The sequence below is a fragment of the Borostomias antarcticus genome (genome assembly GCF_949987555.1).
Source record: "Borostomias antarcticus genome assembly, chromosome: 18".
NCBI lineage: Eukaryota > Metazoa > Chordata > Actinopteri > Stomiiformes > Stomiidae > Borostomias > Borostomias antarcticus.
Window position 1 is genome coordinate 23,508,221 of NC_140251.1, and position 19,740 is coordinate 23,527,960.

General features: G+C 47.6%; 1 protein-coding gene across 1 annotated transcript; it reads right to left on the reverse strand.

Moving 5' to 3' along the window:
* Positions 1-820: 820 nt before the first annotated feature.
* Positions 821-18,407, reverse strand: asb15a (ankyrin repeat and SOCS box containing 15a; the record flags this gene model as incomplete). The annotated part of the gene is made up of 11 exons (XM_084452847.1): positions 821-1,071; positions 4,320-4,513; positions 6,011-6,155; positions 6,270-6,423; positions 7,944-8,466; positions 9,549-9,720; positions 10,271-10,516; positions 12,112-12,276; positions 13,958-14,089; positions 18,081-18,133; positions 18,307-18,407. The coding sequence occupies 11 exons, from the start codon at positions 18,405-18,407 to the stop codon at positions 821-823; spliced, it is 2,136 nt and encodes a 711-aa protein (XP_084308973.1).
* Between the last annotated feature and the right edge of the window lie 1,333 nt (positions 18,408-19,740).

The following is a 19,740-nucleotide window of genomic DNA, read 5'->3' on the forward strand; positions in this document are numbered from 1 at the left end:
AAGTTCTACAAGGACCTAAGCACAGCGATCCACCATGTGCCAGCTCACAACTTCCTGATAATCCTGGGGGACTTCAATGCGAGGCTCGGACCAGAAGATGCACCCTTCACATACCACAACACCACCAATCGCAACGGAGAACATCTAACTGCTCTGCTCACAGAACACAAGCTCCTGGCCGCCAACACCTTGTTCCCTAAGAGAATGGGCAAGAGATGGACATTCCAGGACCGAGCTACCGGTATGCTACATCAGCTGGATTACATACTGGTAAGAAGGAAATGGAGGACATCCATCCTCAACGCAGAGTCGTACAGTACTACAGTTTGACTCTGTAGGCTCCGACCACAGTGTGGTCTCTGTGAGGCTGCGTCTGAGCCTGAGGGTCCTCAAGAACATGCCGAGGCCTCGGCCCGACTGGGAGGCCTTCGCAAGAAGCCCCGACCTCCAGGCCAGCTACATGGTGGAGGTGAGAAGCCGCTTACAACTGCAGGCCGAAGAGGAAAAGCCTCGGACAACATATGGGCAGTTTCTCGCTGCTAACGAGGAGGCAGCAAGGAGGTGGGTGCCGACAAAGGGGATACTCAGAGCCTCCCCCAGATCCAAGCACCCGGAGGTCATGAGGGCGCGGGCACGGATGGAAGAGGCGCATAGAAGCTTCCAGGAAGAAGGGACCACAGAGAATCGGGAGGTGTTGAACGAGGCCAGACAGCAGCTGTTCAACACCTACGACAGGATCAAAGGGGAGGAGCTGATGGAGAAGGTGAGGAAGGTGGAGGCGGTGCATGGCAAATGACAGTACAAGGAGTCATGGATTCAACTAGCAGGCGGCAACCCAGAGGAGACATTGGCCTCCTGGTTCACCCACTTCCGGGATCTCATAGGCACACACCCGACAGTGGAAGGAGCTGAGGAAGAAATACCTGCAGTCCTCACAAATCTTGTGATTGACGATGGCCCCTTTACAGCTACGGAGTTTGCCACAGCGAAGTCCACTCTGAAGCAAGGGAAAAGCGCTGGGCTGGATGGCATCCCCCCAGAGGTCCATCTCGACAACATCATATTGGAGATCTGCAACCAAGCTCTGATAGAAAACATCAAGCATGACATATGGTCCCTCTCCAACATCATCCCGGTGCCGAAATCTGGAGATCTGTCTAAGCCAGACAATCAGATAAACATGAAACTTCACTAGCAAAAGTGTCTATTTTAACAAATGCTGGGTTGAAACTTCAAAGCCCCGCCACCACCACAGAAGAAGACTACCTCAGAAAATAATTTCTATACAATAAGTTATTTATTGGTAGCGCCGAGGCATCAAAACCCAGCATTTATTAAAATAGACCCGTTTGCTTAGGTAAGTGAAGTTTCATGTTTATCTGACACTTGTAAATATGAGCGCCTCTCCTAACTAGGCCGACACCGATTTATTTTGACGGCAAAGTGAATGGACCAGCAAAGGACTGTTGTCTGGCATGAGCGAGCGGAATGTGACAACGGGACTGAGAAGGGCTAGTTGAAATGTAGAGTAATATCTTAAGTAAACAGTAACCCATAACCTGGCTGCGCGCTAAGCTAAAGCTAAATTCAGGAAATGAAGCCCAATAATAGCTAGCTAACGTGAGCTAGTGCTAGCTAACACGCTAGCTAGTGTTAGCTACCTAACTCAAGGCCTGAGGAGTTGGAGATACTGTGCACGTTCTCTCAAAGTGCTTTAGCTAAGGTTAGCTACTACAAGCTAGCTAGTCCTTGTCACCAACACTTGCCTCACAACGTACGTAGCTAAACTATTCACACAGCAAGCAACGTCAGCTGACTGGGACTGTCTCGTGAGTAGAATAACCAGTGTTGTGAAATACATTTAACAACTGGTCAGTTGATATGTTGCACAGCAATCGAGCAGGACAATATCATTAGGGCTAGGTTAGGTAGCTAGCAAAGTCAGCTTGCCCAGCTGGTATGTTATAGGCTCATTCCTATAGGATATCTTAGTAGTTTGTGATTTAGCAATGGGTTGACTAATCACTAGATCAATATTTTCAGTTGGGGATAGGACTACAACACCACCTGTGCTGTGGCACCAGGAATCTGCTCTGACCACTGTTTTTATTCACCACCATATCATGTTATTATGCAGATAAAATGTACTGTATGTCTACGCAACACAAAAAAGGCTTTATATAAATGTTATTTTTGGCCAATATTTCAATGCACTATTTTAATGTAATCTGTAATCTCTAATGTAATCTCCCTTCTGTTCTGTTGCAGCTTTGATGCTGGGATGCCTGGTGTGGTTGAGGCCAGAGAACACCGTGATGCAACACCAGTCAGGTGTCGGCTGCTGTGCAACGCTGATGTCCAGCCCCCCCAAAGATGGTCTTCAGGTGCAAGCCACACCCGGACTGGACATGGCCAGACAGCAGTATCTGATCATGGATCATGGATCTGTGACTGTGTCCATGATACAGGCAGTGCAATTACATAACATGTCAAGTATACTGTACAGTAGTACACAGTAGTGCAGAGTAAGTTCTCTATTGTATAGACAAGGTGTCCAATTGCTCAAGTGTTGTCAGGTGTTGATTCGAGTGTACAGTAGTGCAGAGTCAGTTGTCTATTGTATAGACGATGTGTTCAATTGCTCAAGTGTTGTCAGGTGTTGGTTCGAGTGTACAGTGGTGCAGAGTCAGTTGTTTATAGTACTCTGGTTGTACTATACATAGGCCCTCACTCTAATTATAACAATGGCACACATGCCACCTCCTGGACCAAGAAGTGAACACGTGACACCTTGCACCTTGTCTATACAATAGACAACTGACTATGCACCACTGTACACTCGAACACTCGAACCAACACCTGACAACACTTGAGCAATTGAACACCTTGTCTATACAATAGACAACTGACTCTGTACTACTGTATACATGTGCATTACATGCCTCTCTTCTTTACAAAGATGGTCACAACCACAACATGTCCTGAGAGCACATGCAAAATAACAACTTATGGCTACATTTAATGTGCATGTCTGTATGTTTAATAAAGCATTTAGGAAAAATTTCAATCAAGACTTGAGTATTACCTAATCTGTTGAGTACTATGTTTACAATTGTTCATTCATGATATTATTACAATTGACCTTTCAAGTCTGCCTACACTTAGGTTACTTAGCTAAGAACCATTTTAATTAAAATTTACTTCTAAGGGCAAATACTTTACTTTCATATCTTCATATCAATATAATATCAAGATTCTAGTAGATGTCCAAATAACCCACTGTGTCTTGGGTCAACTTATTCACCACCTAAAGGGAAGTGCAAAACAGCAAGTCATGACCTTTATCCAGAAACAAAAGTTTAATCCATTGCAGCAAAATAGCTAACATTACAGGAATCATCAGTGTAACTGCTTTGGCCACTGACCGCTACCATTACAGTAATGTTATGGAAGCTGCTGCTAGTTGTTGTGAGCCCATGAGCTAACAGGCTATCCCGCTCTCATTGTGCTGGATTAGCATTGGAAGCATTAGAACTGATATGTCCAGGTGACAAGACCCATCTTTATGGAAGGATTAAGAGGAATAATGAATGGTTGAAGATTAGATGTTGATGGTCAACAATGATAACTGGTATCCTTGTTGGTGTACTGTCATATAAATTGCTTTCTTAGCCCAAGTCTTAGCTCACGATTGAGCTCATCTCTAAAGGTATAGATGTTTCTAATCTTTAGTCTTTTGAGGCTATCTGAAGAGGCATCTCAGCGATGCCAGTAAAGGCTACATACCTGGCAGTAGCGCAGACCCATTCTGGGCTCTGGTGTTGTGAGGAGAGGCTCCAGAGCTGAGGCTCTAGCAGTATCTTCACATTCTCAACCAGACCAGCTTTAGTAGCGTTAGCATCGTCTCCCCCTCCGTCGTCGTCTCCTCCAGGGTCAGACTGAAAGAAGCTGGCAGACAAAACCCAATCATCACCAATTTACTAGTTGACACATGTTACTAGTTGACACAAGTTACTAGTTGATTACCAAGTTTCACATTATTGCTTATTGAAATGTACCGGCTTCTCTGAGCATTTTCCACTTTTTCCATTTTCCACTGTCCCATCTTGACAAATCACTAGAGGGGAATGGGTATCTTCAACGTAGATCATTGCATTGTGTCTACTGCGTTCATAAATGATTGGGTTCACCTTTGTGATGACAGGTTTACGAGAGTCATCACCCATCCCTATATCAGAATATGATCTGACCCCCATATGAGGTGGAACTAGTATAACGCAACTGCTCTGTGACCCCCTTACCTAACAAAACACCCGTACAGAACAAAACATCCTTATCGAACAAAACCTTCTCCAGCACCTGGGCCTCAGCCTGGACGGCTGCCTTGTGGAGAGGGTGGAGAGGGTACCAGCACCTGGGCCTCAGCCTGGACGGCTGCCTGGTGGAGAGGGTGGAGAGGGTACCAGCCTCTGTCATCTGTCTCTCCAAAGCCAGCTGGGAACTCTGACAGCTCCTGGAGGGGGAGGGGGGGGGTGGCAGAGTACAATGATGGCATTTTACAGGGGAGGGGAAATGTGTTTTTTTTGTGTCAACTAGTAAATTGCATTGGCAAGGCAACAGAAGAGAACATAATTTATCATGTTTTCCTCAAATTGCTAAATCTACAGTAGATGTCAATCAATTGCGTCTGCAGCACGAATGCCTGACTATGATTCATTCATTCCTCCAGCTCTCTCCAGGGTGCGCTGCAGGCCAAACTCCTGTTCACACCACAGCTGACTGAGCCCCCAGCCAATGTGTGGAGCTGGTAACACACAGCTACAGCATCAACACCCCTCTGAACCACTCAGCAATCCACATATAGAAGATACATATCCTGCCCTAGAAACCTTAACTACACTAAATATAGAGATATCTGGTGATGGGATGCACCCTGGTTCTTCATATGCATATGTGTGAAGCAGTGAATGTGATTATGACTCTCTCTCTCTCTCTCTCTCTCTCTCTCAATCTCTCCCTCTCTCTCTCTTTCTCTTCCTCTCTTTTTCACTTGCTTCTCTCTCAACAAATATGACAAGAAAACATTAATTCATGTCTTATTTGAAAGGTTTGTAGAAATGTGACAGAAGTCAACTTGTTCTTGTAATCCTCACCGGTCTGTTGGAGTCGGGAGTTGAACACAGGAAGGTCAAAGGTCAAAGAGACAGTAGAGTGTAATTATCATGCCCCCCCCCCCACACACACACACAAACACACACACACACACACATAAACACACACACACACATTATTTTTAGGTCTCACCTGCTGTGGTGGTGGTAGCCATGTATTTATCATGCAGACCAGACCACCACATTCAGACAGTATGTAGTCTCACGTGTGACTCACGTGTCTCTCACGTACTCATGTTCCACCGCTAATGACAAAGGTAATGACAGAGACACCTCTATGAATATTTATTCCATTAGTGGGGTAAATGGAGAGCAGTAGTTTCGTAACAGGTGGTGGCATTTGTAACATTTGCCAAAAATTCAGAAAAAAAAATCCATTAGCATCTGACCGACCTAATAGACCGTGTAAGTAAATCTGAAAGGCATAATTTGTGAAATTAATAATTGGAATAGCTTAAAATGTATAATGTTTGTATAGTTTGATACACCGCAAATATGTTTTTACAGGTTATTCAAATCACAGACTTTGGTGCTGTAACCAAACAAAATCTCTTAGCTTTTTCACAACAGCCAAAGCTGCAGTTCATTTACTGTACATTGAAAGCCTTTCTCAAACATTCATGTTTTTCATCAGAACCCCTTCAGTTATTGTCTCTTTTACTCTAATAAAGAAAGACAGGACAAATTTATATCCATGCTTGAAAATATAAAAAATACAACATATAAAACATAAACGTAAGTTCAACAAATAAAGCAAATACAAACTATGCGTGCTGGCATGGAGGCCAGCTCAGTCGTCTCATAACCTTCAAATCACCAGCTCAGCACTTTGGCCGTACATATCCAGTTCTTTGTACAACAGAAAGTTCTTAAGTCTGGGAGGGAAAAGGCCAGAGTTCATGATCCTGGGGTCGTTCAGTCTCCTCAGGGACATCCGTCTCCTGATCTCCAGTCGGCAGAGGTGCTTGAGGGGCCGAGGACTCCCTGGGTCAAAGGTCAGGGAAATGTTTCAGTTGATAAACGCCTCAGTCATGAAAGGACACATGCAAGACACCTGAGGAAGCTGTTCTCACATCGTTATCATCCAGTGTAACTCACCGAGAATGTCATATATGTCGGTCCACTCTGGCTGTTTCTCCAGGATGAGTCTGAATCTGGAGCAGATGGGCACGTGGCTGACGTAGTCCAGAAGAATCCGCACTGCTCTGCCCGCCAGGTGCACCAGGCAACACAGACTCATGAACTCACAGAACTGCGGAGAGAGAGGCAGGAAGATGTTGTGATCAGCAGCAGGCCTCACCATTTGAAGTAGCTAGTGATGCAGTGTCAAAAGCACAATTGTGAAATTCTTGGAAGGCCAGTGCTGCAAATACAGAGCAGGCAAGTCAGAATAATAATGTTCACAGAGAAAACTAGGACCAAAGTAATTAGCCTACAGTGAGAGCTCTTAAGAGCCCACAACTCATGGGTCTCCCCCCAGGGCCTTCCCACTCAGGGGTCTCCCCCCCAGGACCTCCCCACTCAGGGGTCTCCCCCCCAGGTCCTCCCCCCAGCTCCTCCCCTGCCTCCCCTCCAGTCCTCCTAACTCACGGGTATCCCCTCCAGTCCTCCTACTCACCGGTATCCCCTCCAGTCCTCCTAACTCACCGGTATCCCCTCCAGTCCTCCTAACTCACGGGTATCCCCTCCAGTCCTCCTAACTCACCGGTATCCCCTCCAGTCCTCCTAACTCACGGGTATCCCCTCCAGTCCTCCTAACTCACCGGTATCCCCTCCAGTCCTCCTAACTCACCGGTATCCCCTCCAGTCCTCCTAACTCACGGGTATCCCCTCCAGTCCTCCTACTCACCGGTATCCCCTCCAGTCCTCCTAACTCACCGGTATCCCCTCCAGTCCTCCTAACTCACGGGTATCCCCTCCAGTCCTCCTACTCACCGGTATCCCCTCCAGTCCTCCTACTCACCGGTATCCCCTCCAGTCCTCCTAACTCACGGGTATCCCCTCCAGTCCTCCTAACTCACGGGTATCCCCTCCAGTCCTCCTACTCACCGGTATCCCCTCCAGTCCTCCTAACTCACCGGTATCCCCTCCAGTCCTCCTAACTCACGGGTATCCCCTCCAGTCCTCCTACTCACCGGTATCCCCTCCAGTCCTCCTACTCACCGGTATCCCCTCCAGTCCTCCTAACTCACGGGTATCCCCTCCAGTCCTCCTAACTCACCGGTATCCCCTCCAGTCCTCCTAACTCACGGGTATCCCCTCCAGTCCTCCTAACTCACGGGTATCCCCTCCAGTCCTCCTAACTCACCGGTATCCCCTCCAGTCCTCCTAACTCACAGGTATCCCCTCCAGTCCTCCTAACTCACCGGTATCCCCTCCAGTCCTCCTAACTCACCGGTATCCCCTCCAGTCCTCCTAACTCACCGGTATCCCCTCCAGTCCTCCTAACTCACCGGTATCCCCTCCAGTCCTCCTAACTCACGGGTATCCCCTCCAGTCCTCCTAACTCACCGGTATCCCCTCCAGTCCTCCTAACTCACGGGTATCCCCTCCAGTCCTCCTAACTCACCGGTATCCCCTCCAGTCCTCCTAACTCACCGGTATCCCCTCCAGTCCTCCTAACTCACCGGTATCCCCTCCAGTCCTCCTAACTCACCGGTATCCCCTCCAGTCCTCCTAACTCACCGGTATCCCCTCCAGTCCTCCTAATTTACCGGTATCCCCTCCAGTCCTCCTAACTCACCGGTATCCCCTCCAGTCCTCCTAACTCACCGGTATCCCCTCCAGCTCCTCAGCCACCCCGGGGCGCTCATCGTGGGAGCAGCAGAAGCACGTCTCCGCGTCATAGCCGTGGTTCAGCAGCAGACGCATCATCACCTCGTCCCTCAGGCAGTACTGCAGCGCCGTGGGGAACACCGTGTCACTCACCACCCTGAAGAAGCAGTTCACGTCTGCTCGCTTGTCTAGAAGCATCTGGACAATCTTATACCAGCCTGCTCTGACCGCCACCAGCAGGCAGCTCAGGGGGTCCAGGTTGGGCTCCGCTCCGGCGTTCAGCAGAATTTCAGCACAACACACGTCCCCGTTTGAGACAGCAAAGTACAGCGCGCTTTTTCTTAAATCTGTGTAGTTGTCCGAATTGCGTGTGTTCAGAGGAGTGTTGACGCTGTAGCCGTTTTCGATGAGTAGCTCCAGACACTGGCTGTGGCCTCCGTCCGCTGCAGAGTGGACAGGACTTTGGCCGGCGAGTTTGAGGGCCTTCTTGGTGGTGAGGGGGATCAATATGTTCAGGGCACTGTGGGTCAGAAGGTTTGGAAATTCATTTAAACGATGGCAAAATATGTTCTTCAAACCAAATTTAGATCATTTAGTCATCAATTGTGTTCGTTTAAAGGAACAAGAACTACAGGATGTGAAGAATTTGAGAATTAGGTGAGCTTTTCAGGATCTTTACGGTATTTGTGTAGATCTTTACGGTAATTGTGTAGATCTGATAGCAAAGTCGTAGTGACTCTTGGCCTTGGATAGAAGGAAATTTCATCTTTCATACAGTAGACTCATCAAATAATCTCAGATCAACACAAATTCAAAGTCAATAGAGGCTATAATATGAAGGTGTCGTTCTTGGAAAGTCCAAAGGATTTGATCTTATCTAATTGGATTTGATCTTATCTAATGCATTTCGACCACACCACAGCACCGAGACTGCTCTTGTTAAGGTCTTCAATGACATCCATTTTAACACAGACAATGGCAGAATTTCAGTCTTAGTATTACTGGATCTCAGCGCTGCATTTGACACGGTGGACCACAACATTTTGTCTTGATGCTTGTCTCATGTAAAGCACTTTCAATTGCCTTGTTGCTGAAATGTGCTATACAAATAAACTCGCCTTGCCTTGTCTTGCCTAATGATTCAAAGGTCGGTGTGGTCATTCAACACTTTGGAGCAAATGTCATTGAACTGTGTGTAAATCCTGAGCCAGTCTGTGAAATGTCGGCCATCAGGACCGTCTAAGGGAACGGTATCTCATGGCGATGTGATCACACATGGTTGACCACCGATGTCATCCTGACTGTCTACCCTGACTGACCAGCCTGACTGACCACTCTGACTGACCACCCTGACTGACCACCCTGACTGACTACCCTGGCTGACCACCCTGACTGACCACCCTGACTGACTACCCTGACTGACCACCCTGACTGACTACCCTGACTGACCACCCTGACTGACCACCCTGACTGACCACCCTGACTGACCACCCTGACTGACCACCCTGACTGACCACCCTGACTGAACACCCTGACTGACCACCCTGACTGACTACCCTGACTGACCACCCTGGCTGATGGACTACGTGCAACACCACTCACTCATAGTGGCCCTCGAAGGCGGCCTTGTGGATGGGCAGATGTCCAGAGACGCTGGGTAGGTTGGGGTTTGCTCCGTTCTGCAGGAGAAGCTGAATACAGGCTGTGTTTCCGGAGCCAGCTGCGTCCATCAGAATGCTCTCCCCGTTCAAGGCCTGGCCGTTCACCTGGGCCCCTGTTGGAAGACCGTTACACTAGACTGCTTTAATTCACACTCTTCATAAACAAATGAAGAGTTAATATAAAATAAAAAGCAATTAGCTTTATTTTATGCTACAAAATAATCAGAATTATTTTGTAGCATAAAATAATTGTAATAATATAATTATACAATTATGTTATTTAATAAAAGGACATGGACTTAATTTTGCGTCTGTCTTACTACGAAGGCATGATTACCTGGCAGGTAGCCACTGTTTTAGTGGCCTTAGATATGGCCTAATAACAGAGGCCTAATAACAGTGGAATCTTGGAATGTGGCAACCTTTTATGGATGTTTTTGTATCCCTCTCAGTCAAGGTCTTTGATCTTGTGTCTGATACGTTAGTACCTGTACTAGTTGTACTCGTATTTGCTGACTCTGCCTTCCAGGTCCTGAGTGACTCCTGCCTCTCTGGAGGCAGCGCCTCAGTTTAGGCTCGTCCAACACAGCTGTATAACTCTGGTTGGGATAATAACTGATACTGTAGCAGCTGTCAATGTGCCACAAAGCTGTTGTCCTGTACCGCTCTCCAGCAGGATGTCTATGATGTGGAGGTGTGCGCACTCTGCCGCCACGGCGAGCGGCGTGGCCCCGTAGACGTCCTTCTGGTTGCAGCGGCTCCCGTGCCGGAGCAGCAGCATGAGGATCTCGGTGCTGGCCACCCGGGCGGCCTCGTGCACCGCCGTCCACCGCTTCAGGCACACCTGCTCCACCCAGGCGCCACGTGCGATCAGCATGTAAGTCATCTCGTAGGACCGCGCCCGCACAGCTGCAATGAGAGCAGCATTCAACCTTACAGTCTGGAACCTCTCATTAAAGAGTGTCTGTGGTTCTTGGTGAATAATGCTGGTGAATCGTGGCTGTATTAACCCCCCACACACACTGTTCACAGTAGTGGAGCAGCATTTTCAACTGGATGTTTGGAAGTCTCTTTTTTAGATGTCCCCTAGGATCTATTTTCAGGAAACATGGAGTCTCCTTCCACTGTTATGCAGATGATTGTCAAATCTACCTGCCCTTGAAACAAAACAACCCTGACTCCTTAAAACTGTTGTTGGCATGCCTGGAAGATGTCAAAGCATGGTTAGCTTTAAACTTTTTATGTTTTAATGACAGTAAAACCGAAGTCATGGTGTTTGGTCCCAGCAATGCCCATGTGTTTCCTCCTGCTGATCTAGGCCCTTTTAAACATTTTGTGAAGCCAACTGCCACTAATTTAGGGGTGAAAATTGACTGTGACCTAAAGATGGACAAACAAATTAATGCCGTAGTAGGAAAGAGTTTTTTCCAGCTCAGGAGGCTGTCCAAGGTCAAACCTTTTTTATCACGCTGTGTTTTTGAACATGTAATACATGCTTTTATGACTTCTCGTCTCGATTACTGCAATGCTTTGTATGTTGGTGTCAGTCAGGCCTCTCTCTCTCGCCTGCAGTTAGTCCAGAGCGCTGCCGCTCGCCTGCTAACTGGTACACGTAAGCAAGAGCACATTACCCCGGTACTGGCTTCGCTCCACTGGCTTCCTGTGCGTTTTAGGATTGATTTTAAAATCTTGCTGTTTACTTTTAAGTGCCTAAATGGCTTGGCACCCATCTACCTTTCAGAACTGCTGGAACCCTATGCTCCTTCAAGGTCCCTCAGGTCCTCTGATCAGCTTCTCCTGGTTGTCCCCAAATCCAGGCTGAAGCTCAGGGGGGATCGGGCTTTCGCAGTGGCCGCCCCTAAGCTCTGGAACGAGCTGCCTCTGCATGTTAGACAGGCCCCCACTCTGCAGGTGTTTAAATCACGCCTCAAAACTCACTTATATTCTTTGGCGTTTTCCTGACATGGCCTAAGAGACTTGTCCTTTTTCATGTGACATACTGCGTATGTTTTACTATGTGTTCTTTGTGTGTTATTGTTGTTTGACTTGTACAGCACTTTGGTCAACTTTGTTGTTTTTAAATGTGCTCTATAAATAAAATGGTATGGTATGGTATGTTGAATAATAAGGTCACATAACTTTCATTCCCTGACATGTTTTCACTTTGTACCCGAAATAACTTTAAAGCTGCATTCATTGATTCTATTTTACCACTAGATGGCAGTAAGAGACTCGCGCAAACTATTTACAAATGAATCGCTAAAACGAATATCCAAAGCCATATAAGGCACAGGGGTGGGGGCGGAGCCAAGCACAGACTGGCCTTTGACATCAGTAGGGGTGAGTCATAGTAGTAGGATGCTATTAGGATGCTATGACTCAGTGAAACAGTCTAATATCAGGTGGTTATAATTACTGTAGTTTTGACAATGTGAATAAAATCAACGAATGCTACGAACTGTAAAGATCCGGTTTGTAAGCTAGGTGTTGTGTGGTTTCTGTACCTAGCAGCAGAGGTGATTCGTTCCTGCTGTTGGTGTTGTGTGGAGAAGCTCCGTGCTCCAGCAGAGTCTTCACATTCTCCACCAGCCCGGCTTTAGCGGCCAGCGTGAGCGCCGTCTCCCCCCCCAGGGTGGTTCGCTCCTCCAGGGTGAGCCCGTGAGAAGCCACTGGAAAAACAGCTGAAGATCAGTGAACAAATTCATATTTGAGGTGTTATTTTGCAATATCGGATATATTTATTGTTCACAATGGTGTCAATTTCAAAGCATTTCTCGGGTTTCACCTTTCTGCCATTAGGATCGCAGTTTCTCATTTGGCCAGAAATGTGCATATGCATGGGTCAGAATGTGCAGGAAAGATCCCTATGACCTGTGGGGTGCCCCAAGGATCGATCCTAGGACCTCTACTCTTCAGCCTGTACATGCTGCCCCTTGATGATACCCAACTCTATATTTCTGTAACACCCAGTAACTACAGCTTGGTTGACTGCCTTGTCAAGTGTATTACGGATATAAATATGGATGTCACATAATTTCCTCCAACTAAACCAGGACATAACAGAAGTACTGATCATTGGAGAAAAAGCTGAAAGAGAGAAACTATCTGCACATTTAAAAACTCTGGAAATCGACACCAAATGCCAGGCTAAAAACCTAGGTGTCATACTTGACTCAGATCTAAATTACGAAAACCACATCAAGAATATTACAGACATCTTTTTACCACCTAAGGAACATTGCCAAGGTGCAACCCTTTCTCTCTCAGGCTGACACCGAAAGATTAATGCATGCTTTCATCACTACTGCAATGCTCTACTATCAGGCCTACCAAAGAAAGCAATCTCTAAGCTACAAATGATACAGAATGCTGCAGCACGAGTCCTCACTAAGACTAGACGAAGGGCACACATCACACCAGCCTTAAAATCACTACACTGGTTATTACACGAGTTCATTTAGGATCTGTGGTAATGCTAACCTGGGTGCCATGCTGACTGGTAACGTCCACACCATTGGTTGACCTCTGTGACCAGTACAGTTAAAGAGTGTGTTGGGAGAGTGGGGGGGGGGGGGCATGGAGTAACAGCATCATGGGGGGGGGGGGGGGGCATGGAGTAACAGCAGCACTGATATTAAAAGAACTGGCTGAACTTCAGAGCACTGTTAACAATTGTCAACATGACATTAATAAGCGTCAGTCAGTTCAAGAGTCAAACTCCCTAAGAACATCACATCACCCAAACACATGGTAGAACAATCTCTTTGGACTTAAATTTATAGTCCTACAATCAATGGGTACATTTTGACACCTTTGATTCCAGTAATAAGCCTCAAATGGCCCAGTAGGGGGCCAGTAAGTGTGTCCGGTAGTGAGAGGGCGTGTCCAGAGCGGGGAGCTGGCTGGGGAGAGGGCGTGTCCAGAGCGGGGAGCTGGCTGGGGAGAGGGCGTGTCCAGAGCGGGGAGCTGGCTGGGGAGAGGGCGTGTCCAGAGCGGGGAGCTGGCTGGGGAGAGGGCGTGTCCAGAGCGGGGAGCTGGCTGGGGAGAGGGCGTGTCCAGAGCGGGGAGCTGGCTGGGGAGAGGGCGTGTCCAGAGCGGGGAGCTGGCTGGGGAGAGGGCGTGTCCAGAGCGGGGAGCTGGCTGGGGAGAGGGCGTGTCCAGAGCGGGGAGCTGGCTGGGGAGAGGGCGTGTCCAGAGCGGGGAGCTGGCTGGGGAGAGGGCGTGTCCAGAGCGGGGAGCTGGCTGGGGAGAGGGCGTGTCCAGAGCGGGGAGCTGGCTGGGGAGAGGGCGTGTCCAGAGCGGGGAGCTGGCTGGGGAGAGGGCGTGTCCAGAGTGGGGGCGGGGACTCACCGCGGAGCACGGTCTGGAGGACGTCCAGGCCCGGCTGGGCGGCGGCCCGGTGCAGAGGGAGCCACCCTCGGCTGTCCAGCTCTCTGAAGGCCGACGCGTGACGCAGCATCTCTCTCAGCACACACACCTGGCCTGGACACACACACACTGGTCACTCACACACACACACACACACACACACACACACACACACACCTGGCCTGGACACACACACACACCGGTCACTCACACACACACACACACACACACACCTGGCCTGGACACACACACACTGGTCACTCACACACACACACACACACACACACACCTGGCCTGGACACACACACACACTGGTCACTCACACACACACATACACACACACACACACACACACACACACCTGGCCTGGACACACACACACACCTGGCCTGGACACACACACACTGGTCACTCACACACACACACACACACACACCTGGCCTGGACACACACACACCGGTCACTCACACACACACACACACACACATACACACACACACACACACGCTGGTCACTCACACACACACACAGACCTGGGGCCTCATTTATAAAGCTTGCCTGAGTAAATGTGTCATGCACAACAGTGCACACTTATTTCTTGTTGCGGAAGGCTAGGCTGCGTGTCGGCACTGTCACTCACCCCGCGGTGAGAGGGCCTTCTCTACGACTAGAGTGATTGTTGTTCTACCAAAATTGGGATTCACAGCAGTGTAAATATGAAGGCGTTCACAAGTCATTCACAACAGTATTTGAATTATAGTGATTGCTTTGAGCACATATCCTACGCTGTCCACAATCTTATTTATGAGATTAAATAAATAAATGAATCAATTGTTTAGCGATGACAGATTATGATTCCCGATTGGACTGTGCAACATATTTGAGGTGTTATTTTGCAATATCGGATATATTTATTGTTCACAATGGTGTCAATTTCAAAGCATTTCTCGGGTTTCACCTTTCTGCCATTAGGATCGCAGTTTCTCATTTGGCCAGAAATGTGCGTATGCATGGGTCAGAGTGTGCAGGAAATATCCCTATGACCTGTGGGGTGCCCCAAGGATCGATCCTAGGACCTCTACTCTTCAGCCTGTACATGCTGCCCCTTGATGATACCCAACTCTTTATTTCTGTAACACCCAGTAACTACAGCTTGGTTGACTGCCTTGTCAAGTGTATTACAGATATAAATGTATGGATGTCACATAATTTCCTCCAATTAAACCAGGACTAAACAGAAGTACTGATCATTGGAGAAAAAGCTGAAAGAGAGAAACTATCTGCACATTTAAAAACTCTGGAAATCGACACCAATTGCCAGGCTAAAAACCTAGGTGTCATACTTGACTCAGATCTTAATTTCTAAAACCACATCAAGAATATTACAAAGACATCTTTTTACCACCTAAGGAACATTGCCAAGGTGCAACCCTTTCTCTCTCAGGCTGACACCGAAAGATTAATGCATGCTTTCATCACAAGCAGGCTGGACTACTGCAATGCTCTACTATCAGGCCTACCAAAGAAAGCAATCTCTAAGCTACAAATGATACAGAATGCTGCAGCACGAGTCCTCACTAAGACTAGACGAAGGGCACACATCACACCAGCCTTAAAATCACTACACTGGTTACCAGTCAACTCTAGAATATACTTTAAAATACTATTACTAGTCTATAAATCTCTCCACAGTCACTCACCAGAATATATTTCAGACATGCTTGTCAGGTACATGCCCAACAGACCACTCAGATCCTCAGGTACTGAACTTTTAACAGTTCCAAAAGCCAGGACCAAGAAACACGGAGAGGCAGCTTTTCGTTTCTATGCCCCCAACCTCTGGAACACCCTACCGGAGTGCCTAAGAAGGGCCGAAACAACGGAGGTCTTCAAGCGAGATCTCAAGACGTATCTTTTCGGCCTAGCCTACAATCACTAGCCAGGACCTTGAGACACAGAAAGGCAGCCTCAAACATACCTGTGAATCCTCTGTATACATTGGTATTTATCCTGCTATGCACTCTATGTATATCAAGTAGTGTACAGAAGCTGGTTACCCTGAAACAGGCTTGTTCTGTTCTGACAGCTGTGTTGCTTCAATGGCTCAGCGTGCTACTAACCGTTTTCTGCCTCCCCTAGTGCCTCTCTCTCTCCCTCCTACCTTCTAACCAGGTCCAGTGGATGCCCCACTGTCGCCCGCACACCACCCTGAGTCCGATAGATACCCCTGTGTCAGCTGTGGATGTCGTAGTATTTAGTTAACACACACATACACACGTACACACAGACACACATCAGTCCACATCCGGCTTAGGCCTGGACCTGATGCTCTTAGCCTTTCTTGCTCTGAAAATGTAATTTAATGTAATTTATTGCTCTATAAATTTTCTTAGCCATTCGACAAATATATTCCAGGAGCTTGCTCCAGGTTGCCTGTTTTAATATCTGTGTTGCTTTTATGGCTCTGTGTGCTACTAACACTGTTCTGCCTTCCCTCTCCCTAGTGCCTCTCTCTCTCCCTCCTATCTTCTAACCAGGTCCAGTGGATGCCCCACTGTCACCAGCAGACCTCCCTGAGTCCGATAGATACCCCCATGTCAGCTGTGGATGTCGTAGTATTTAGTTAACACACACACGTACACACAGACATACACCAGCCCACTTCCGGCTTTAGGCCTGGGCCATAGCAAACACACACCAGTATTTGCCACGTCTCTCCTATGATGCTCTATAGCCTCTCTTACTCTGAAATGTAAGAATCTTTACAGCTCACTTATCTGGCCCCCGGGTGATACTGTTTTTTTGCTTCCCTCTGGAATATGTAGAGAGTGGGTCGTATGCCCACCTCCCTTGTTCTCTGTAAAGCGCATTGTGTTGCCTCTGGATATACAAATAAAGCTTTGATTGATTGATTGATTGAAGGTGAGCACATTCTCCGCCATTCTCCCGTCAAGTTTGTTTTTTATAAATCCCGAAGTTGGCTCAGGAGTTCTTTTGTGCGTACGCAAGTTTTATAAATGAGGCCCCTGGCGTGGACACACAGACATGCCGGTCACTCACACACACACACACACACACACACACACACACACACACACACACACAGACCTGGCCTGCAGACTGAGGGGCTCCTACAGTAGCTCTGTGTGAAACACTAGAGCTGTGTTCGGAATCGCTCCCTCGTTCCCTCACTCCCTATTCCCTATATGGGGTTCACCATGTAGTGAACTACCTAGGGAACGGAGAAAATGTAGGGTACATACGCTGTTCCCTGGAAATCAAGGTGAATTGTGGGTAATAAATAGTGGACTATATAGGGAACTACAATTCCGTGGAGAATTCGGACACTACAAACAAAATGGCTGACGCCCTATATAGTGCACTATATAGTGAATAGGGAGCGATTCTGAACACAGCCTAGGTGTGTGAAGTCATTAAAGGGGTGGTGTGGGTGGTGTGTGAAGTCATTAAAGGGGTGGTGTGGGTGGTGTGTGAAGTCATTAAAGGGGTGGTGTGGGTGGTGTGTGAAGTCATTAAAGGGGTGGTGTGGGTGGTGTGTGAAGTCATTAAAGGGGTGGTGTGGGTGGTGTGTGAAGTCATTAAAGGGGTGGTGTGGGTGGTGTGTGAAGTCATTAAAGGGGTGGTGTGGGTGGTGTGTGAAGTCATTAAAGGGGTGGTGTGGGTGGTGTGTGAAGTCATTAAAGGGGTGGTGTGGGTGGTGTGTGAAGTCATTAAAGGGGTGGTGTGGGTGGTGTGTGAAGTCATTAAAGGGGTGGTGTGGGTGGTGTGTGAAGTCATTAAAGGGGTGGTGTGGGTGGTGGGTTGTCCACCTATCATCTTGAATCACTTTCTCTCTCCCCTCACAATCTCTCTCTCTCTCACACACACACACTTTCTCCACAACTCCACCCCCTCCCCATTGTTTAGCTTTCACTCCATTCCTGCATACTCTCTCTCTCTCTCTCTCCCTCTTTCTCTCTCTCTGTCTGTCTCTCTCTGTTCCTCTTTCTCTGTCTGTCAGGCTGATGTCTGGTGATCCCTCCCTGCCTTGTGACCCTGGTATTGGGGGAGCCAGAGGTAACATGCAAACAACAACCCCACCTACCTTGTTCTATTGCTGCCAAAACTTTTACATTTTCATCTGTCGCTGTCTCTAAGCTTGGCAGGGGAAATAGAGCCATCATAAAATGGTTAGTGTTTCTCCTAATAATCTATTGTCTATTATACATCAAACAAAAGCAGACCTGAGCACAAACTATCGTACAAAATTGCAAATGGATGGAAATGTTCATCTCTGCAGCTGGGAAACATGAAACTAGCTCCCTCCATACCTGACAGATTTTAAAAAGGCATCTTGACAAGACTCTTGTATACTCAGTTGAATGATGTAGCTAGTAAGCTCATCTTCACTCATATCATCATAGGAATCCATCACTGTTAGAGAGGAGAAACATTATGTTGCAGGGTTAATAGCATGCACGCTACTACTGAGGAGAAAAAAACGTCATGCCATATGAAGTATTACTAAATGAAATGCCATATATCTATTAACTTCTACTCTATTCCTCTCAAATAGCGCCACATCACATAAGAATTGCATGTGTGTTCTCACCTGGTCGGTATGTGTCCGGTCACACAAGTCACGCTCGCTGTTCAGGACGGGGGTTTTTATATTTAGGCGTGACCCGCTTCCATGGCTGCCAGCTTGGAGGAATGTGAGTCGTGCCATAACATTGACATATTGTAGCTGTCTATTGTGATTGTAGCTAGCAATAAAAAAAACACCAAGCAGGGCTGTATGCAAGGACGCTAGCTGTTTATGGTAAAGATAGCACACATACACATGATGCCTTTGTGTGTTTTTAGGACAGCTCTCGGCTAGGTTGGCTTATCCCACCATTCATTTCATGAGACCGGGACCTTATGTTCTCATGCAAGTGGATTACGCCCTATTGTGGCATGAATGAAATCTCTGTATTCTTTGCTGGGAATATGACAGGATGAATGTCTGTATGGAGGAATATGACAGGATGAATGTCTGTATGGAGGAATATGACAGGATGAATGTCTGTATGGAGGAATATGACAGGATGAATGTCTGTATGGAGGAATATGACAGGATGAATGGCTGAATGAAGAAATATGATAGGATGAATGGCTGGATGAAGGAATATGACAGGATGAATGGCTGTATGGAGGAATATGACAGGATGAATGGCTGTATGGAGGAATATGCCAAGATGGATGACAGGATGGATGACATGATGGATGGCTGGGTGGATGACAGGATGGATGGCTGGATGACAGGTTGGATGACATGATGGATGAGGTTGGATGACATGATGGATGGCTGGGTGGATGACAGGATGGATGGATGGATGACAGGTTGGATGACATGACGGATGAGAGGTTGGATGACATGATGGATGGCTGGGTGGATGACAGGATGGATGGATGGATGACAGGTTGGATGACATGGATGGCTGGGTGGATGACAGGATGGATGGATGGATGAAGGCAGCTCATCCCATTCACAGCCAAGGGGACCTTTGTGTGGCTCTGACAGGCTAGTGATGAGTGTCTTACAGAGGTTAATGCACCAGGGCTCCAGAAGAATGCATTGTAATACAGTGTGTGTGAGAGAGAGAGAGAGAGAGAGAGAGAGAGAATGTGTGTCTGTGCATGTGTGTGTGCTATTAAAGGTGTGTCTAGTACTAGGCCTGCCAGTAGGCTGTGATGCCATTGCTTTTACAGCACACCAGAGT